Below are 23436 nucleotides of genomic sequence, written 5' to 3' on the forward strand. Positions count from 1 at the left end.
GTCTTCCCCATATCAGTTGATGGCAACACCATCTTTCCAGTTGTTCATACCAAAGTTCTTATAGTCGTCTTTGACTCTTTCTCTCAAATCATACTCTGTCAGGAAATTCTCATGGTTCAGCCTTCAGAAGATGTCCAGAATCTAACCACTTTCAGTCAATGTATTACTATAACCCTTTCTTGATTGGATTACAGCAGCAACCTTCCAACTTGTCAGTTTCATTTTCTACCTGTTGTCACCCTAAAGTCTATTTTTATTATAGCAATCAGACTGATCTTATTTAATTAATTTATTTTTATTCTGAAGTGTATATCCCTCCTCTGCTCAAAATCTTGCAATGAATCCTATTTTATTCAAATAAGAGTCAATGTCTGGGCAATAGGCTTCAACACCCTACATGAGCTGTCCTCTCCATTGTCTCTCTGACATCATCATCCTCTACTGCTCCCTAATTTACTCTTGCTATGTCTTAAATAACAGATGCCTTAAATAGACCTTAAGACCTTGGCACCAGCTTTTCTCTCTGTATGCAGTACTCTTCCCACAGATGTCTGCGTGGATCACTGCCTTAGCTTTGTCCAATCTTTGGTGAAATTTTGTCTTCTTAACGATACAGTTATTAATATTACCCTGTTAAAAATTTCAAGCTGTTTCCACCCATACTGCGATCTTTGGAAAGAAAAGAGTACAGTTAGTTCTGTGACACTTCTCTAGACTCAGAGATGCCTGGTGATTTGACCCTCCCTGTAAGTCTTCTTTCAACAAGGACTCAAGAAACTTTTAGGTGTACATCTATACTTCCTCCAAGAGAATTCAGCTGAAGTTACTAGGTAGCAGGCACTGATGTGTGCTTTATTACAAGCATATATCATGCACTGATATGCATTAATATTTTATTGTTGAGATTGGTACTGGTGGGGGTAGCTGCTCTAGAAAATGAATAGAAGTTCATGCCGTATTCCTAAAAAGCTACTCAGCTAGCAAGGTATAAGCAGAAGGAATGATTCTACCTACCCAACATCACCTATCATTGCCACACATATCTTGAGTGTTCAGTGACTTTCTGATATTAGAAATGGCCTGGGAGTCTGCCATGTGCAAGTTGTTACCTACCCTTTTTTTTTTGAGATGGAGTCTAGCTTTTGTCGCCAGGCTAGAGTGCAGTGGCGCGATCTTGGCTCACTGCAACCTCCGCCTCACGGGTTCAAGCGATTCTCCTGCCTCAGCCTCCCGAGTAGCTGGGATTACAGGCACGCACTGCCACGCCTAGCTAATTTTTGTATTTTTAGTAGAGACGGGGATTCACCATGTTGGCCAGGCTGGTCTCGATCTCCTGATCTCGTGATCCGCCCACCTCGGCCTCCTAAAGTGCTGGGATTACAGGCATAAGCCACCACACCCAGCCAACCTAACCTTTCTTAAAACCCCGCAGTACACTTGGTGCTGGGCAAAGCCTCCTGTGACTCATGACTGTGATTGTCACTCTGAACCCAAGATCACCAGTAAGGCAGAGTAGACATTATGATCCCGATCCCCTTTACCTTGCTCTAATCTTTTTTTTCCCATAGCTTTCGACACCTTTTGACATACTATATAACCTAGTTATTTATGTTTGTTGATTAAGCCTTATGAGGGCAGGAATTTCTTGTTCATTATATAGGCCTAGCACCTAGAACAATGCCTGGTATACACCAGGTACTCTATAAATACTTGTTAGATGAATGAGGGGACAAATGTTTCTTTAGTATTTATTCAATGCCAGGCGTAAAGGATTGTGAAGACCAGTAACAGAATTTCTGCCGTTACATTTCTTTGAGCCAAAGATACGATTATGGTCATTTCTGAGATTGGTCCATTACAGAGATCCTTGGAGAAAGTTCCCAAATCACATCAGAAAGAGGGGCTTAGAGAAATATATTTCCAGGGAGGTTACGTCTTAGCAATGACAATATAAAAGAAAGCTGAGTTTAATAAATTATATTTACCCATGTGAAGGAAGACTGTGTTATTAAGGGAGAGTTTGTATGTAGGGGTTGTCTGTCCAAAAAGAAGAATCCTCAAACAGAAATAATTTATACAACTTTGTCTTCACTGTGGTCCAAGAAAGATGATACGATGAAGAGTGTGACCCCACAATGCTAGAAGTAGCCTTAAATAAAATTATGCAGGATTACTGTTAAATAGACCATGGTGGTAAGGGACTAAAAGGATTTTAATTTTGAATACAAACCACTATATCTATGTAATTAGCATTGTAGTTTTAGAAATTTTAGCAAATAATAATCATTATTTGTTGTTCTAGTATAATATCTAGTTAGCATGCAGATATTAATTGAAAATAATAATCCAGTTCCTTTTAAATATGGCTAGCTATGTAAATAGAGAAGATTTCTAGCCATGTGCATCTGGACTCTTGTGTAATTTTAAGATTTTACAGAAGAATGGTATCTCATAAAAGAATTTGCACATATTTTAAGATGTCTTCACATCTCCATGGTTTTGTCATGCTGTTTATTTTTCCTGGAACGTTCATCTTTTCTTTGTCAGCCCTTGCAAATCCTCCTTGTCCTCCTAAATCCAGCCACAGTCACATTTTCTTTCTGGCTTTTCTTGGCACTGTCTTCCTGCAACTGGTTCTCCCCCTTAAGGTTAATTGATTAATTGCTTCCTCTTCTGTGTTCCCAAAGTGTTTATCACAAGATGTGAGTGTTATTTATTTACCTGCCTCAGAGTTTCAAGGACATCTTCATCATCTTTGTTACCCTAGTGACTGGCGCTGTTCCTGTCGCATAATACATATTCAATAAATGGTTATTGAATTTGAGCATCAGAATATATTTTTACCTTGACCACTGATTGACCCAGCAAATATCTATTAAGGACTTTTTATATGCAAGACACTGTGTTATGTGTTGTGAAGATACTACAAAGATAAATCAGTTGCGCAAGTTCTTGAATCTCTATAGTGTAATGAGGAAAAATAAGTCATGCATAGAAACAACTATAATACATGATAGAAAATGTTATTTTCAAGCCAATGTGTAGGTTATGTGTGTTCGAGAGAGAGAGAGAGAGAAGACAGATTACTTTCTGCTAGGGTTCAAGAATGCCTTCCTATTGGCTAAGGAAATATTTTCCTTAAGTGGCTAAAAAGCTGTGTTTCAAAATATTCTTTTGATGTCTCACAAATTAAGTGGAATTCTCTTAGGTCTAAAAATAGACATCTTTCTCACTTTAACTTGGTGTGCTGTCGTAGATTATTGGATTAAAGCACTGCTCAGGGGTTATGCTGCTACTTGCCAAGCAGTCTACATTTAAAATAGAAATAAGATGTTTCTTTTGGTGCCATAAGGTATACATTTTATGCATTCTCTAGTTTTTAGAAGACACCCTAAGGGCTAAGTCTTTAACATGCTGCTACCAGTTTATTCCTAATTGCCATTGGGAAATTGGCTGAAGAAAGTTTTTGACAAAAGTTAACAATATTGTCATTGAGAGAATAATTCAAAATGGATTTTAACTAAAAGCTTTTTAAAACTTTGGTGAACATAGCTTGAATGCGTAATATTTAATTGCATTTAAGCCAATAACATATATTAGACTGGTCTTTTTGTGCATCAAGGCATTAGATGTTAAAAGTTTGAACGATTACAGATTTTAACTGATGATCACCAAGCAATTTTTCTGTTTTCATTTAGACTTGGATTCTCACTTGCATTTATCTTCAGCTGCTCCTATTTAATCCTCTCGTCAAAACCGAAGGGATCTGCAGGAATCGTGTGACTAATAATGTAAAAGACGTCACTAAATTGGTAAGTAAGGAATGCTTTACCGTGCTGTGTAAAAAAGAGCTGTGGCTCTTTTTCCTGTGCTTGTTGATAAAAGATTTAGATTTTTCTTGCCCCAAAGTAATGTTTTCCTAAGGTGGGGAAAGGAATCACTGGGTTACTATAAAGGGTTTATAGAAAGCAGGTAGTGAGATATTTAGGGTCATGGATAATTTGTTGGTAAAACTGGCTAGTTGCACATCACTGCTGTGACTGCTTCTTTGCTGGTCTTCTCCCCGTCCTTCATAGGCAGTGAAGGACCATGGAGAGTTCGCTGTGTGCTGATGGGCTTGCCCCAGCTTGTTCCCCATAATCTCTCCAGTGGGTTCCCCAGCATGTTCTATTTCTCCTTCACATGCCTTCCTACTCTTCTTTAAAAAGCCTAATGAAAGGAAATCTGAAATGGCTATTCTCCCCATTCTATCAGCAGGAAGACCCTGTCACATGTCAGTGGGTGTTTGCTCCTTCGGGGAACATAGAGAGGTGATTCATTGCCCACATGTTGAAGGGACTCATCTCCCTGGTTTGTCACATTGAACTCTTCCGTCAGCAAAAGGATTTGCATTGCTGCCCCAAGTCACTGCCAGCTCCATGCTATGCTTCTCCAGATGCTTTCTCTCAAGATCAAGCCACAAAGAGGGCATAGCACATCTGGAATGCATCCTTCCCAACCCTCACGATCTAAGGGAGATCTTACATGCTTTTTTGAACCATATATGATTTCAGGATGAACAAAGCTTGAGAAGCAATTTTTTAAATTCCTGGTTATTTACTGACTAGAGAACCGAGGTGATGCAAGAATAGGTAAGAAATGAGGGTTGTGATCTGGAGAAAAGGATGAAAAGTTTATTTTTTTGAAGTATTGGGATAAGGAGTAGAAGGGGCTTCATTTATCTTCCCTCCTCTTGATATATATTTTCTGGTGTATATGTTTTATTTTGGGTTTACAATAGAACTTCAAACAAGAAGTTTAAGGCCACTGTTGAAGTCTTGCTAGCTTAGCCTCAATATAGAATTAGAAACACACACACAATTTATACAAATTCCTTAGGACCCAGAGAGTTCAGGTTTAAAAGCATTCTTCCATGCAGCAGCAGCAGATGTATCAGTATGTCTTAATTGAGGGAATTGTGAGCAAAGCCATGCAAGAGTTGCCTGCTATATACCCAGTTAGCTATTGTGTATAGGGATGGGGGTGATGGGGGAGTATTTAAAAAAAATACTGTTTAAAAATAGATCATGTTTTTTTCCTTGAGTTACTTGTTAGTTTGTGACTCAAGAAACAATACTAAAAGGACAGTATGTCTTTAAAATCTAACTTTTGTGAATGACCCGGGTTCTAGTCTAGACTTAACATGTGATGGCTGTGTGACCTTAGTCAAGGCACTTGACCCCTTCTAGCCTCAGTTTCTTCATCTGTTAAATAGAGACAATATGTCAGCGGGATCTGAGGATAAATTGTAATAATGCAGCCTAAGCCCATAGTGAGCACAGTGCCTACTAGCACATAGTAAATATTTGATACGTGTTAGACACTGTTACTATTTTATGATTATGTGAACTTAGGGAAGAGGAACCATACTAAGTGCCTCAGTTCAGAGCTGAAATGAGTGTCAGGTGGCATTACTGGAAGTAGGATGGTAGTAAGCACCATGAGATCAGTTACTACCTTAGCTCCCATCTGACTACTTATGCCCATGCCTAAATTCATTTATCAATAAGTTGTTCTCAGATTCTGGAAGCTATTGACAAGACCAAGCAGAATCATACAGAAAATGTTATGGCAAACTTCTGTGAGATGACCTAGTCTAGCAAACATGCACATGATCTTAGTTTTCTATAAGGAAAATAAAGTTTTTGGAGGCAAGATGAAGGAAAAAATAAGTCTACAAAGCAAGATAGACCCTTGAAGATGTAATGGTACAAAACTACTTTTTAACATATGTTATCTTAATACCCAATGAGCTAAGTCAGTTGTTGGCTAAATTATTCATTTGGGAATTTTAATGGTGATATGAGAAGGGTGGGGAAAGCAAAGTAGATGATGTTCATTAAATGTTTGCTGGGTGAGTGAAGAAGAAGAAATTATGTGTTTTACTTTAGTGAGCATCACAATCACCTGTCATGCTGATGAAAATTATGGGTGCCTCTATTCACAATAGCAAAGACTTGGAACCAACCCAAATGTCCACCAATAATAGACTGGATAAAGAAAATGTCGCAAATATACACCCTGGAATACTATGCAGCCATAAAAAAAAAGATGAGTTCATGTCCTTTGCAGGGACATGGATGAAGCTGGAAACAATTATTCTCAGCAAAATGTCCCAAGAACAGAAAACCAAACACCGCATGTTCTCGCTCATAAGTGGGAGTTGAACAATGAGAACCCATGGACACAGGGAGGGGAACATCACACACTGGGGCCTGTTGGGGAGTGGGGGCCTGGAGGAGGGATAGCGTTTGGAGAAATACCTAATGTAAATGACGAGTTGATGGGTGCAGCAAACCAGCATGACACGTGTATACCTATGTAACAAACCTGCACGTTGTGCACATGTACCCTAGAACTTAAAGTATAATAATAATAAAAAAAATTAAAGGTGCCTGGGACTACACCAAGAAACTGCCTTGGTAAGTCTGAGAAAGGGATCCAAACATCTATATTTTTAACAAAATTCTGAAAGGAGGCTTAAGAGCAATTGCTCTAGATGGTCTCTTCTGTCATTATTTAGAAACCAAAATGTCTTGACTCTTATTTAATCTCAATTCCTATTATGACTAGTTATCATCTGTGTTGTATAGATTTATAAGGATGCCAGATTAATACAAGTCTTCAAAATATGTTTAAAGTAGGTCACTACTTTAGAACCAGCAGATCACAGTCTCTCAGGGACTTATTTAAGGTACAGCTGTAAGGGCATCACTATACCGAATCTCAACTTGTGGAGATGGGGTGTAAGAACCCTAATGTTTCCAACTAGCATCTACATAAAAGTTATTTATGTAGAAGTATCATGACTGCTTAGGCCATAATGTTTATAAAGTGTGTGTGTGTGTGTGTGTGTGCATGTGTGTGTGTGTATTTTAATGTTTGAAAAGAAGTGGAGTCCTATCCTAACTTACTAATTTCATTTATTCAAACAGCAACATGAGTGACTGTTGAGATTTATGGATGTGGATAACAACAGCCTTTCTCTATACATGGTGGGGCAGAGCATCTTGATGGAAGTCGGGAATACTAGGTTGTTTTTAATACCAGCTCCACTGTTACCTGGCTGTGTGGCCTTGGACAAATCACTGAATCTTTCTGGCATTCAATTTCCTAATTTTTCAAATGAGGAACAGGGATATGATCAATAGTTATGAATCTAAGGCTGATAAACTTCAAATGCTTACACATGAAGCTCAGAATTGTGCTGCCTTCATATGCCTTATGTTCATTTCTGAGTAGAGTGTGTAGCTTTTATCATTTCTCAGAGAAATTTATGACCCCAAAGAAGATAAGAACTACTAAATTAGAGAAATTTAGAGGCCCTTTTCAGCTTTGAAATTATTTTATTCCATAATGATGTTTTTTCAGGTTGCACCCCTTGGAATAATTCAATAATGACTCGAATAAAGGAGGTTATATAGGATGAAAGGAATTTGCTTTGCAGACATAACCTTGCTACATTTTATGTGAGGGAAAGAAAGTGGCCTGACAGTCCATTTTTGCCTGTGCTCACAATTATTCCTTCAATGGAAATCATTCCTTTGCAGCCCCTACTAGTTTCATCTTTGCATTAGGTGGCAACCTGCACTGTGCCCACACACGTTAAGTTTTTTTGCTTGAAGTGATTCTCATGTCACAGAAGCACATGATTTATGATTTTAATGTCAATTTTTTTTAAAATTCCTTCTTGAACACTTTGTACTGCTCCTACAGTCCCCAGGGTTTTCATTCGAAATGCTTCTGGCATGTTTACTAAGCATAATAGTTCATCTATTTACAGAACATTTTGCTTTGTTTCTAAAAAAATGTTGCAAGACTTGTTTTAAATGGCAAACTCAGACTTACCTAAAGAAAGGGTCAAGTATCTCGGAAGAGGATGAATCAAGCTTTTATAACTTGTGTCTATGAGATAGTTAGGTTGCAGCTTTTAGTAGTTGTAATTGTTCATATAAGAAGGAAATCCAAATATTGAAAAAGTTCAAACTAGTTTTCTCTGTGTATTCTCCCTACTCTTCTCTTTGTTTGTGATGACTTTGTTTCTTCATTTGAGGCAATTTAACTCAATATGATTTTGTTGCTAAAGAGAAAAACTGTTTTTGTCTTTAACTTTCTATTGAGTAGAAATGTTTCTTAAGGTCCCATCCCCATCTCATAAAGGTGAAATTACTCTGTCTTTTCAAGGTCAGTCTACAAATTAGTAAGATAGCATTAGAACAAGGGAATCTATTGTTTTCCTGGTCTTGTGGTAGGCACTTATTTCAAGTTGGCTATATTTATACATGATTCATGGAGATTAACATAATGAGAGATTGTAAAAATATCCTCAGATAACACATTTTCACACTTTGAATAGACAGTTTTGATTAATTCTGATTATTTTTCTTCTTCAAATATTATGTTCCTCAAATAGAATTACCACTGCATTAAAGTGAAGAATTGGAGTCTCTGAATGTCCCCATTTCTGGATGAATTCTAAGCTTTTCTTCAAATGACCTAGGTATATCATTAATAGTGAAGATTTCACATAATTTTGTTTGACCTTTGAAAAATAATAGTTTGAAAGATAGTTTTCAAATTTTATTTTATTAGGTTGCAATATTTAGCAGTTTAATTTCTGCCCTTGTGGTCAGCAGAAAATTCTTTCTCTATTTAAAGCTAAATTTAGGACATTTTGTGTTTTAAAAAAAAGGACTATTAGGAATAATATTTATTAAAACTCTAGATAGATTGCTATGTTATCAAGCATATCAGTCTTATTGCTAGGAAAACATTGTTCTTCCTTTATAAAATAAACTACTTGGATAATATGTCTTCTTTTCCTTGAATTTTTATGTTTATCTTTTGTAGAGATGTGGGTCCCATTATGTTGCCCAGGCTGGTCTCAAACTCCTGGCCCCAAGAGATCCTCCCACCTCTGCCTCCCAAAGTTCTGGGATTACAGGTGTAAGCCACCATGTGCAGCCTGCTTCTTGGTTTTTTAAAACAATACACCATGCAGAAACACTTTGCATGGATTGTCTCCTTTAATTTTCATAACCTTACAAGATAACTATTTTTAGCCCCAGTATATTGGTTAGAAAGCTGAGCTCTAGTGGTATTTAGCAATCTGATCATCATCACTTGGGAAATAGTTTAGTAGAGGTTTGACCCCTTAACTACCTATCGTTGAGGCACAGTAATGCAGTTCATAATTTATAATGCCTTCCCAGTAGTTTAAGATGTAAGTTTCAACTACAATTAATGAATTATTGTAACCTACTGACTTTTATTTCCTGAGTAGTAGTCACCTTATCTTACTGTGATTAGGAAGCTATCATATTGTAGAAGCTCAGTTAGTTACTTAATTGGAATCATCATCATAAGGTCTGTCATCATCATAAGGTATGTCATCATCATGAGGTATTATACACTCCCTAAATATTGCAGTTTATAATCTCTTCTATTTGAAAGAAAAAATTGTTATCTATCTTTATTTAGATATTCTTTACTGAGGAAAGATGACCTTGAAAAGCCTCCTGAAGTTGCCATCTTAATTTTTTTTTTGAGACAGGGTGTCTATCACCCAGTCTGGGGTACAGTGGTGCAATCATGGCGCACTGGAGCCTCAAACTCCTGGGCTCAAGTGATCCTCCTGCCTCAGCCTCTCTAGTAGCTGGGACTCCAGAGTAGTTGCCACCATGCCTGACTAATTTTTAAAATTTTTTTCTTGAGATGGACTCTCACTTTGTTGCCAAGTCTGGTCTCAAACTCCTGGCTTTAAGCAATCCTCTCACCTTGGCTTCTTAAAGCAGTAGGATTACAGGCATGAACCACTGTGCCCTGCCAATTTTTTTTTAATCACTAATTGTTACCGTTTTTAAAAAGTCCAGTTACATTTGAAAACTATAGGTAATACACCTGGTTGGTTAGAATTTTAGTCAATATTAGTGGTAGATAATTTTTTAGGAGAAACAAGCAAAAAGCTTTTTTGGGGGGTGTTATTTCTGAAGGCTGAACAACTAACATTATAGTAAGCTACTGTACACAAGTGAATGATGACATTTAGGTAGAAGTGTAGAGCTTTTTTCATCTACAGCCGTGATTATTAAACTTTGCTAGGTCTGAAAATAATGGACTCTTTCCCCAGAAAAGTTGACATATGCACAGCATTTTATAAAAGTGTCAAAGGAGTCATAGATAACTACTGAATTTTGATTCCTGCCTTGGACTTGGGAGAGACAGCATAACAAGTAAGGGTCTTGCAAAGATGTCCAAAGTGGCCACTGATCTCATGAGATTTAGGGACCTCAGTGACCCTTGAACCATGAGATCCAAAGGTTTTTAGATCAGTGATCTAGAGAGGAAGTTAAGTATTCTGACTTTGAGTTATTTTTCTTCTGAGTCCAAATACCTGCAGGGTGTGGTATGCAGCCAGTGCCAGTTTGGCTTGCAAAGACTTCTTGGCCGAGTCTCCAGCATTTCCGAATGCTGTTCTCCCGTGGATGTTTTCCCAGTGTCACTGGACATGGTCAATCCTTAGGACATCCAAAGAAGACAGTAAATGGGCCCCACCTAGCACAGTTAGCTCATCATCCAGTAACTTGTTTTTGCAGTTTTTTATTTTACAATCTGGCATAGTATTGACATCCTTGCATTCCAAACCAGAGCTCATTAGAATGAGTTGGCCTTTGGTAAAATTTTCCGTCAATTATTTTTTTTTTTTTGCCATGAATTTCTTTTAGTAGAACAGATTTGTTTTTTAAAATATGTAGCCTTGGTTACTTATCCATTTAACCCTACCAATAGGGAATACCTCCCTGGACTCTAGACCTGGTTCCTGCTTTTCTAGTTTCCAGTTTACATGTAAACATTTAATGTATATTCAGATTCCTAGTGGTCTTCTAATCTTTTGTCTGTCTCTGTTTTCTCTTTGCTCCAAACTGTCTTACCATACTAATCTTGGTATTTTACTACCATGTTACTTCTCTGCTGAAACATGTTCAGTGTTGCATCACCACTTACATAAGTAAGTCAAACCAGACTGAATTTATAGAAATTATCTAGTTTGCCCTCTTTATCTTACAGACAAGGAGTAGAACTTCCACAGAGATGATGCTATGTGTCTAAGCAGAAGCAACTTGCTGTGGAGTTCTGATGGTAGAACTGTTCCTACTGTACCTTACTACCTCCCATTTGACCTCCTTAGCTCAACATTTGGAGGGTCTCTCTCAAATGCAGTTTTCCTGGAATATTTATTATCTCTTATCTGGTCTCCCTAACACACTATGAGCTTTCCCATTTCTTTGCCTTTGCATAAGACCCTTCCTCTATCTAGACTGTCCCACTCCCTTGCATTTAGTATTAATAGAAATTCATACTCATTCACATACCATGCCTAACTAAGCACTTAGTATTTTACATGAGTTATTTAATCCTTATAAATCCATCAGCTAGATTCTACATGATTCCCATGTGATACATGTAAAAATTTAGGCTGAAGTAGATGAAGTGACTTGCCCAAGACTTCTGAGTTAGCAGGTTGCAGGGCCGGGATCCAACCTGAGTTGTCTGTCTCCAGAACCTGTGCTATTAATCTATACATTAAATTCACTGCCTCTAAGGAGTATTTTCCAAGTTCCAGGCCATGGGCTCCCTCTACTCTGTAAAACTTTCCACAGTGACATATATCAGAGAAGCAGAATTTATTTCATGGTTATCTGTGCTTTCTGGAAGGTGAGTCGGTATACTACAGGGTTGAATATTTCCCACCCAAAATGCTTGGGATGAAAACTGTTTCAGATTTCATTTTTTTTCAGATTTTAGAATATTTGTGGTTTTTTCTTTTTAATATACTTTCAACTATTGTTTTTTATTCAGGGGCTACATTTGAAGGTTTATTACTTGGGTATGTGATTGATTCCATCACCCAGGTAGAGAACATGGTACCCAATAGGTAGTTTTTTTAACCCTGTCTCCCTGCTTCCTATCTAGTTGTCCCTGGTATCTATTGTTGCCATCTTTATTTCCACGTGTATGCAGTGTTTAGTTCCCACTTATAAGTGAGAACATGCAATATTTGTTTTTCTGTTCCTGTGTTAATTCACTGACAATGATGGCCTCCAGCTGCATCCGTATTCCTGCGAAGGACATGATTTTATTCTTTTTTTGTGGCTGCATAGTATTCCATGGTGTATATGTACCACGTTGTCTTTATTCAGTCCATTGTTGATAGGCACGTAGGTCGATTCCATGTCTTTCTATTGTGAATAGTACTGTGATGAACGTACAAATGCATGGGTTTATTTGGTAGAAGGACTTATTTTGGATATACACCCAGCAATGGGATTGCTGGGTTGAGTGGTAGTTCTGAATTCTTTGAGAAATCCCCAAATTTCTTTCCACAGTGGCTGAACAGTGTATATGCATTCCCTTTTCTCTGCAGCCTCACCAGCATCTGTTGTTTTTTGACATTTTTTAAAATTATACTTTAAGTTCTGGGGTACAAGTGCAGAACGTGCAGTTTGTTACATAGGTATACACGTGCCATGGTAGTTTGCTGCAGCCATCAACCCGTCACCTACATTAGGTATTTCTCCTAGTGCTATCCTTCCCCTAGCCCCCCAGTACCCAACAGGCCCTGGTGTGTGATGTTTCTCTCCCTGTGTCCATGTGTTCTCATTGTTCAACTCCCACTTATGAGTGAGAACATGTGGTGTTTGGTTTTCTGTTTTTGTGTTAGTTTACTGAGAATGATTGTTTCTAGCTTCATCCATGTCCCTGCAAAGGACACGAACTCATCCTTTTTATGGCTGCATATTATTCCATGCTGTATATGTGCCACATTTTCTTTATCCAGTCTATCACTGATGGACATTTGGGTTGGTTCCAAGTCTTTGCTATTGTGAATAGTGCCACAATAAACATACATGTGCATGTGTCTTTATAGTAGAATGATTTATAATCCTTTGGGTATATACCCAGTAATGGGATTGCTGGGTCAAGTGGTATTTCTAGTTCTAGATCCTTGAGGAATCACCACACTGTCTTCCACAATGGTTGAACTAATTTACACTCCCACCAACATGACAGCCATTCTAACCCATATGAGATGGTGCCTTATTGTGGTTTTGATTTGCATTTCTCTGTTGATTAGTGAGGTTGAGCAATTTTTCATATGTTTCTTGGCCCCTTGCATATCTTCTTTTGAGAAATGTCTATGTCTTTTGCTTACTTCTTGTTTATGGGGTTATTTTTTTTCTTGTTGAATTGTTTAAGTTCCTTATAGATTCTGGATATTAGATCTTTGTTGGATGCATAGTTTACAAATATTTTCCCTCATTCTGTAGGTTGTCTATTTACTCTGTTAGTAGTTTCTTTTGTTGTGTAGTAGCTCTTTAGTTTAATTAGCTCCCGATTGTCATTTTTTGTTTCTGTTGGAATTGCTTTTGAGTACTTAGTCATAAATTATTCCCCAAGGCCAGTGTCCAGAATGGTGTTTACTAAGTTTTCTTCCAGGATTTTTACAGTGTGGAGACTTACATTTAAAAATTTAATTCTTTTTGATTTAATTTTTGTATGTGTTGAATAGTAGGGGTCTAGTTCCATTCTTCTGCATATAGCTAGCCAGTTTTCCCAGCACCACTTATTGAATAGGGAGTCCTTTCCCCATTGTGTATGTTTGTTGACTTTGTCAAAGATCACATAGCTTGTATGCATGTAGCTTTATTTTAGATTTCAGATTAGAGATGTTCAATCTGTATAAATGCTTAGAAAGTAATATTAAGACAATAATTTATTAAGCGACCACAAATATCTACAACTTGACTTTCTAAGTTCTCTTCCAAATGTAATTAGAAGGAAACCAATGAAAACCAAGAATGTAATAATGGGAGACTGCGCTATAGGTAGATGTGCTGAGCCCCAGCACACAAAGCCAGGGTTTGCATCCTACCTGCACCAGTTACTCCTAATGCGTGTACCTTGGGGATACCGGTTAACCTCTCTGAGTTTCCATGAACTCATTTGTAAAATAAGCTTAATATAATCTCTCATGGGGTTGTGGTAGAAACTGTACATGAAAACTTGTTTTAAATTATAAAGCACGTTTCAAAAACAGTATTATTTTTCAGTCTCACCAGAAATTGAGTATCAGTAAATCAGCTTAACAAATAAATTACTTTATTATTATACACTGCCCTACCGCCAGTGGTAGAGTGTAGATTTCAGTGTTTTTGTCACGGAACTTCCTGTAAGCCTTCTTTGAACCAATATTTGTATATAAATTATTCATGAAATGGACAGCATACTCTTTACATATTCTTTACTTTTTAGACATATACTCAGATCCCACACTTTCTAAATACTAATCTAGTTGATTGTATTTTTGTATTTTTAAAATAATATAAATTATGCTTAAGAAAGGGCTGGATTGTTAAGCAGATTGTGTTCAGAATACTTGCCACTTCTTCCTGCGTTTTTCTATCTGGAATGCCTTTAATTTACCTGGTTTATTCAAAATGAGATAGAATATTGCTGCTTAGTTGTTGCTTTCACACCTGCAACAGGTCTGCTGTGTCTTTGTCACTAGGTTTTACATAAAATGACTAGACCGTTTTTCCTTTCAAAGATGAAGATGAAGATTAAGAAGAGAAAAGAAATTATGGAAGTTTGGTGGAAAGTTTGAGAGGAAGAAAGTTAAGTTTAAAGAGTAAGGAAGTTAACGCCAAAAATAAATGAACAAAAATGCCGTCATGTCTAGTAGCTCGGATGTGTTTTCAATAAGCAGCAATGGAATGGACACTGTGGCTCATGCCTGTAATTCCAGCATTTTGGGAGGCCAAGGCAGGCAGATCACTTGAGGCCAGGAGTTTGAGACCAGACTGGCCAACATGGCCGCCTCTGCTAAAAATACAAAAATTAGCCAGGTGTAGTGGTGCGTGCCTGTAATCCCAGAGGCTGACACATGCGAGGATTCCTTAAGCCCAGGAGGTGGAGGTTGGAGTGAGCCAGGATCATGCTACTGCACTCCAGCCCAGGTGACAGAGTGATACTCTGTACCAAAAAAAAGAAAAGAAAAAAACAGCAATAATTCTAATATTTTATTTAGGGTGGCATGAAGAAGGTTGATGGTGAAGATTCAGAAGTGGAAAATACTTAGAACAAGTGCCCAGAGGGTGTAGAGTGTGAAAATATGTAGTGGAGCTAAGAGACAAGGGAGGCTCTTCTCTCAAGGGACCTGAGTTCTAGTCTAGACTTAACATGTGATGGCTGTGTGACCTTAGTCAAGGCACTTGACCCCTTCTAGCCTCAGTTTCTTCATCTGTTAAATAGAGACAATATGTCAGCGGGATCTGAGGATAAATTGTAATAATGCAGCCTAAGCCCATAGTGAGCACGGTGCCTACTAGCACATAGTAAATATTTGATACGTGTTAGACACTGTTACTATTTTATGATTATGTGAACTGAGAGAAGAAGAACCATACTAAGTGCCTCAGTTCAGAGCTGAAATGAGTGTCAGGTGGCATTACTGCAAGTAGGATGGTAGTAAGCACCATGAGATCAGTTACTACCTTAGCTCCCATCTGACTACTTATGCCCATGCCTAAATTCATTTATCAATAAATTGTTCTCAGATTCTAGAAGCTATTGACAAGACCAAGCAGAATCATACAGAAAATGTTATGGTAAACTTCTGTGAGATGACCTAGTCTAGCAAACATGCACATGATCTTAGTTTTCTATAAGGAAAATAAAGTTTTTGGAGACAAGATGAAGGAAAAAATAAGTCTACAAAGCAAGATAGACCCTTGAAGATGTAATGGTACAAAACTACTTTTTAACATATGTTATCTTAATACCCAGTGAGCTAAGCCAGTTGTTGGCTAAATTATTCATCTGGGAATTTTAATGGTGATATAAGAGAAGGTTGGGGACTGCAAAGTTGCTACAGTGTGTAGGAAGGAAGAGTACCTAGAACTCTGTAACTTACTGGGGTTATATGTCTCCAGTCAGTTGCCAGTATAGCTCTCAGTAAAGAACATGGATTGAGTGTTTATAATGTGTTTGGCACATTCATCTATCTTAATTCTAAATGACCATTTGACATAGGTATCTTGATCTTCATTTTATAAATGAGAGGAACCAACATACAGAGTTTAGATTTGTCCCAGATTCCTTTGTCTCAAACCTATTGCTTATTCACTTATGCCAGAATGACTGATGTAAGTAAGTCAGACGTTACTTAAAGCCTTCAGAAGAACCTGGGCAAACATTTGAGACTTCTCAAATGTTCAGCCCAAGGTAAGAGAATTAAGTTACATCACAAAATGAATCTTTCTAAATTATTTCTTATAAAGCATTTTCATCTCATAAGTAGCATTGTTCTTGTGAAGTTTCACTGATCATTTTTTAGGTTCAACATAAAATAGTAGTTCTCAAATTTGGATGTACATCGGAATCACCTGGAGGACTTGTTAAGTAAGATTCAGTAGGTCTGGTATGGCCTGAGAATATGCATTTCTGACAGGTTCCCTATTGCTGGCACATCACTTTGAGGTACACATTTTGAGAACCACTGACATAAAAAGCATATATTTTATGATTAATCCTATGGAGGAACAAGTAGGAAAATAGTCCTCGAGGAGAATTCCAAGATCACAGGTGGAAGCTGAAATTCAGATCATGTTTCCAAAACTCAGTAGGTTATACCTAGCCAGGCATAACTGAATTTGGAGTCTAAAAGATTTGTATTATCACTTTTTTATTTTGAAGGATGCCTTTGATTACAGAGGGAAATCAAGGATTAAAAATCAATATACATGTAAATATTGAAATTCATTGGTAACTTTAAAAAGCACAACAGTTTTGTACGCTTTTCTCCAAAGCACTACAAATATGATTAATTGATGTATAAGAATTTTCTTATGGAATTTTTTTTTGTCTCTGTAGGTGGCAAATCTTCCGAAAGACTATATGATAACCCTCAAATATGTCCCCGGGATGGATGTTTTGGTATGTAAACTACATTTCTGAGTTTCATTTTAGTAGATCATAGAAGAAATGGGATCATTCATATTGGGATAGTACACTAGCTGCTATTTAGGAGTTTGCTTATTGTCAGGATTTGAAGAATTTATCTTTGGAATTTGACTTGCAGGGTTTTTTTTCCCCTCTTAAGCAACTGTTAAACTTTATCGGTGATCATTTCAGCACATATATCCTAGACCTGTATAGTTGTTCTTCACTATCCTTAGGGGATTGGTTCCAGGACACCTTCCAACCCGCCATCCTCCCCACTCACTCCACCATCAGGATACCCAAATCCTAGGATGCTCAAGTCCTTTCTATGAATGGCATAGTATTTGCATATAACCTATGAACATTCTTCTGTATACTTTATTTTTAAATTTTTATTTTTCACCATGGAAGGCACACTGGAACTCCTGTGTGTTCCAGGAGTTTAGTTCCAGGAATTTGGAACTAAATTAAAGTATTTCTAAATTAATTCTAATACTGAATATAATGCCTATATTACATAAATAATTGTTATACTCTGCTTTTAAAATTCATTTTATGTTTTCTTATTGTTTGAATGTTTTCCGTCTTCTGTTGGTTGAATCCATGGATACGGAGGGCCATCTGTACTTCCAAAGTAAATACGATTATCTTCTTTAGACCTAGCCACAGATTTTCTCATTTTCTTTAAGCATCCCCCCAAGTCTTTTAAGGACTTGGGTGTAAGTTTATGTAAATTCTTTTTCATAGCTGACCTATCTCACTTGTTTAATTTGAAAACACGATTTGATTTACTAGCAATGCAATAGATTCTTAGAACTTACAAGTGTATGTGTTTACTATTTATAAGTACTACTCTGTTGCTGAAACCAAGAAATTTTAATTATTTTTCTCATTAAACAGTATCAGAATTCATACATTAAGAAATATGTCAAGCATAGAGAATAATACCTGTATACCCATCACAGAGCTTATCAAACCTTACCATTGTGCAATACTTGCTTCAAATATATTTTTAATAATGAAACATTACAAATGTAACTAATGCCTTATGTATGCTCCTTCTCTGTCTTCATTAATCCCCACTTTGTCTCTTAGTGGTAACACTTATTCTGAGCTGGACTTTTTCATTCCAATGTGTGCTTTCAGGGCTTGTAATGTGGACAGCATTCCCTGGTGTTATGTAGAGCAGGAGGAGCATTCTCTTATATGTTTACTGCAATGTATGCACCCATACATAAGACATGGAACTTTTTGAATATTGAATAATTTTATGTTAAGCTTCTGTACTTTGAAGTTCGCTTATATCTTTCAACATGCTTTGACAAGTTGTTTTATGTTGACTCATTTCAACTGCTGTACTGTGTTTCTTGAGTAAATTTAAAACCATTTGAGTTACTCTCTTCTCTACAACTCTCATCTTTCCATAATCTACCAAAACTTATTATACATCTACTTTGTGCAAGTTGTTTTAGGTTTTGACCAATTTTTGTGGATCAGTCCATCAAAGTTGTTACCAATTTGAACACATCATTATGTGCTTATGCTTAAAATGCATTTCAATGACTACAAGGCTGTCATTTCAAGAGAATGTCAAAGCTACATTTCTTTTTATTAGTAAGCATTTTAGCATGAACTACCTAAAGTTTTTTTTAGAATTCCTTAGAACATGTATCTTCATGTTGAACCATTTATCCTCAAGACTACGTCAATGTCTATCCTATTGGGTTAGGGGGAGTTCTCTGGAAATAGAAATGGAAAATTATTAGCAGCCTGAAAGTTAATTAATTTTATTATTTGATTACTTAGCAAGTATTTAGTTAGGAAAAACTAACCAGGAGCCAGCACTTTGGCAGACACTTGAAGAAACAAACACACATCAATTAGGCAATGATCTTTTGATCAAAAAGTTTAGTAATTGGGAAGGCAGGCAGGGGGGATTATGTGGCCTTTTTATAACACTTTTCTATTTGCAAAATGATTTCACATATTAATTTTCTTGGCTGATTAGAAAAACTCTGAGGAAGGCAAAATAGCTATTTTACAAATGATATATTGAGCTTTACAGCTCAAAAGTATTTTGCCCAAGGTTATACAATTAGAAAATGACAGTCTTAAAAAGAAACCCCTAGGTCATCAGACTCTTAACCCTGGGTTACAGAAAGTGAGGATCTAAATAATTACAATACTTAGGGAAAGTGTTTGAAGGGAAGCCTCTAGGTAATAAAGACCCACCCCAGATCCTTCCTGACTGCAGCATTTAGAATTGTGATTGCCAAGCACTCAAAGATAACCTGCTGCTCTTTGAAAAACAAATGTTAAACTGAAAACAACTAAATAGAATTTTTTGTGCTGATATAATCATAGAATGTGCTAAATCATATATTTCAATGTCGGCTTGTGATAGCAAGAGCCAAGCTTGTGAAAATAAAGCTGATTCACTGCCACATATTTTGTGCTTGTTTCTGTAATTGAGAAAAGTCTACTATTATTTGATTCTGGCATGCTGTCCTGGCACAACTGGAGAAACACTGTTCTTCTTGGCCACCACTGTGGGCAAGAAAAACAAGGCCATGTTTAGAGCATTGGACAGAACCAGGGGTCTCACCCTTTGTTTTACCTTCGTTTTGAAATGTTCGTTTCTGCCAAGACCAGAGGAGTTTCCCAGTGGGGAGGCCTCTGATTATTTGCGAGTGGTCAGAGTCCCAGCTGCCTTATCTTTTGTCTTTAAACAATAGAGGGTGGAGTGGGAATGGGTGCCAAAAAGATTCTTTGGTGCCAAAGCAATAAAATTCTGCCCATGGGCGCTGGGCAGAAGAAAGCTCTAGAATAGAATACACTTTTATTTTTATTTTGCCTTCGTTTTGAAAAACAGCTAAATTCTCCTAGAAAAGGCAGTTCACTTTTCCAAGGTCCTTCTTAGAAAATTACCTAGCAGATTCTCTCTCACAAATAGCAGGGTGTGATCAACCACTTAGTATTTAAATCTAACGATAATCACCAATGCTATTTTAAACTCTTTGAAACTATTATATTGCCGGACTGTTAAACTTTCCTTTAACTTCCTAACCTTAAAGAATACCTAGATATTTCTGGTCTTTTCCATTTATTAGTAATGTTATTGTAGAAAGATTAAAAATGGCATTGCTGAATTGTTGCCACACATCTTCATTCATCTGAACTTCCATAGCATGACATAAACTGTGGGTTGCTTGTAATATTTGAGTTTAAAAATCTTCATTAATTTTTTTAATTTTTTTATTTTTAGCTATTATGGATACATAAGAGTTTTATATATTTATGGGGTACACGTGATATTTTGATACAAGCATACAGCGTGTAATGATCCAATCAGAGTAACTGGAATATTCATCAGCTCAACTTTATAATTTCTTTGTGTTAGGAACATTCCAATTCCACTCTTTTAGTTATTTTGAAACAGACATTTTTATTAACTGTGTCGCCTGTTTTGCTACTGAACACTAGATGTTGTTCCTTCTTCAGTTTTTACTTGAAGTACATATTCATCAGTTTTCTTTTAGTTTTTTATTTGCAAATAATTTTAAATTTACAAAAAAGTTGTAAGAATATTTAAAGAACACCCATGTGTCCTTTAATCCAGATTCACCTGTTTCATGTATTTTTAACATTCTGCCTCATTTGCTTTATCAGTTGCTTTCTTTCTATGTATGCATGTGTGTTTTATTATGTTTCTGAACTTCTTGAATAAGTTGTATACTGATGCATACATGGCCATTTACTCTTAAATACTTCAGTGTGTATTTCCTACGTAAAGGATATTTTCTTACCTAAACACAGTACATTTGCAACTTCAATAAATTTTACAATAATTATAGTACTTTAATCTATGTCTGTATTTCAATTTAGCCTTTTTTTTTTTGCATTTCTTTTCCTTCGGTATAAGATCCTATCTAGGATTGTAATTCTCATTTTGATACCATGTAAATAATGACTCCCAAAGATACCTTGTTTTGGAAATATATTACCTGACATGGCAAAAAGGACTTTGCAGATGTAATTAAATTAAGGATTTTTAGATGGAAAAGTTATTTTGGATTATCCAGGTGGTCCCACTCTGATTTACATGAGTCTTTATAAAAGGGAGGCATGAGTGTCAGAGCCAGAGAGAGAGATTTGAAAATATTACACTGCTGGCTTCAAAGATGGAAGAGGCATTCACAAGCCAAGGAATGCACGTGGCCTCTGGAAGCTAGGAAAGGCAAAGAAAATGATTTTTCCTTTAGAGCACCCAAAAGAAACACAGCCCTAATGAATACCTTGGTATTAGCCTATTCAGACCTATTTTAAACTTCTGACCTCCAGAACTGTAAAATAACAAATTTGTTCTGCTTTAAGCCACCAAGTTTGTAGTACTTCGTTATAGCAGCAATAATAAGCTACTACATCCTGTCTCTTTAGTCTCCTTTAAGAGTTCCTCAGGCTTTCTTTGTCTTTATGGCACTGATATTTTTGAATGAGACAGTCCTCCCGTTTGAGAAAAGTGTTTCTCTTTGCAACATTTGATTGATGTTTCTTAATGCTTCTGTAGACCTTATGCAATTCAAGTGACAATGCTACATAAGTGATGATTTGTGCTCAGGTTACCACATCCAGAGGCACACAGAGTCCATCTTCTCCTCATGGTGCTGTTTGTTTTGATCATCTGGTTAAGATGTTCAACTATTTATGTATATTTACTCATTCACAATTTGGGGAGAGACACTTTAAGGCCATGTAAGCAATCCTTCTCCTTATCAAAGTTTCTCCCACGGATTTAGCATCTATTGATGATACTTACCTGAACCAATCTTTGCTATCATTGTCAGTTTTTCATTCAGACTTTTTAAAGGCACAGCTAAATGTGGGAGTGATTGGCAGCATGTGATGCCACTCTAACAATAAGGCTTCCAACCTTCTTCCCTCTTCAGTACCCTTCCTCAGGTATGCACAATTTCACTTCTTGGCTATTCTCATCTTCTTTTGCCTGGCCCTATTACTTACCTCTGGGCTCTTTCCATTTTCTTTGATACCTCAGGATTTATTATTTGATGTTTTGATTCTTCCTGAATAGATAGAGTGATTTAAAAAGAAATACATCCAATCATTTCGTTCCTCTTTTGTTATATTCATTGAATGGCTTTTTGTTGCTCTTAGGAAACAGGAAAAGGAGCTGCTTCAACAAGGCCTCCAAGACTATAGTGATCTAGCTGGGCACAGTGGCTCACGCCTGTAATCTCAGCATTTTAGGAGGCCAAGACAGGTGGATCACGAGGTCAGGAGATCGAGATCATCCTGGCTAACACGGTGAAACCCCGTCTATACTAAAAACACAGAAAATTAGCTGGGCATGGTGGCGGGTGCCTGTAGTCCCAGCTACTCAGGAGGCTCAGGCAGGAGAATGGCGTGAACCTGGGAGGTGGAGCTTGCAGTGAGCCAAGATCGCACCACTGCACTCCAGCCTGGGGGACAAAGCGAGACTCCGTCTCAAAAAAAAAAAAAAAAGACTATACTGATCTGACACCTTTCCATATCCTTTTTCAGTCCTTTATTGTTACCGATTCCTTGCTGCCACATAGCTTCTTGCCTGGCTTTCTCTTTACCTGGAATCCTGATTGGTTCTTTTGTCTAGCTAACACCTGATTCTTTTAGATTTCAGTTTTGATTTTTGATGAAACCAAATTGTTCTACTGGAAACTCTTTTCATAGCACTCCTCAGAGTAGCAGTTTTGGATGTATTTGTGGGATGATTTAATGGATAATCTTCCACCAACCTGTAAACTTCACGAAGGTAGGAACTATATTCTTTTTGCTCTACATTAGATTCTCAGTGCCTCATGGATGCTCATAGGCATTTAATGAATATTTGCTGAAAGAAAGTGAAGAAAGGAAGGAAGAAGAAAAGTTCCCTACCATATAATCATTTGTAATTTCCTTGAGGCACAGATTTGAACTGAGTATAGTTCACAAGGTTATAATGATGAGGTGAGTGCCTATAACTCATCACACAGTATCTGCACTGCAACGTTATAATCTTCTTTTAGATACGTGTGAATTTTTAAAAATATTTTAGGTGTAAGAATTGTATTATGCAATTTTGGGGAATCACAGCTTCTTTAAGCCTTCTGTTCTACTGCTTTAATTGAGTTATTTTTGCATTCAACAACTTGCTTATTGTTCCCATTTACTAAAGGCTGAGAGCCAAATTCCTGAACCTAATGTTCATGACTCTCCGTAATCCTGCCCTACCCAAACCAACTCATCTGAATACCCATTATTCCCCAACACAAACTTGCCACCTCAGCCACATGCATCACTGCCTCCTAAAATCAATGCGCCTGTTCTCAAAGGATGCCCTTTCTTCTCCCATCCACTTATCCA

General features: G+C 37.1%; 1 protein-coding gene across 1 annotated transcript in view; it reads left to right on the forward strand.

Annotated features, from left to right (window-relative positions):
- The window catches only part of KITLG (KIT ligand), an 87680-nt gene that overhangs the window by 31085 nt on the left and 33159 nt on the right, over window positions 1-23436 (forward strand). The window contains exons 2-3 of the mRNA XM_003259625.4: window positions 3699-3812; window positions 16972-17034. Of these exons, the coding sequence (XP_003259673.1) occupies window positions 3699-3812; window positions 16972-17034 (177 nt within the window). The remainder of the gene's footprint in view (window positions 1-3698; window positions 3813-16971; window positions 17035-23436) is intronic.

Source organism: Nomascus leucogenys, chromosome 10 (genome assembly GCF_006542625.1).
Source record: "Nomascus leucogenys isolate Asia chromosome 10, Asia_NLE_v1, whole genome shotgun sequence".
Classification (NCBI taxonomy): Eukaryota; Metazoa; Chordata; class Mammalia; order Primates; family Hylobatidae; genus Nomascus; species Nomascus leucogenys.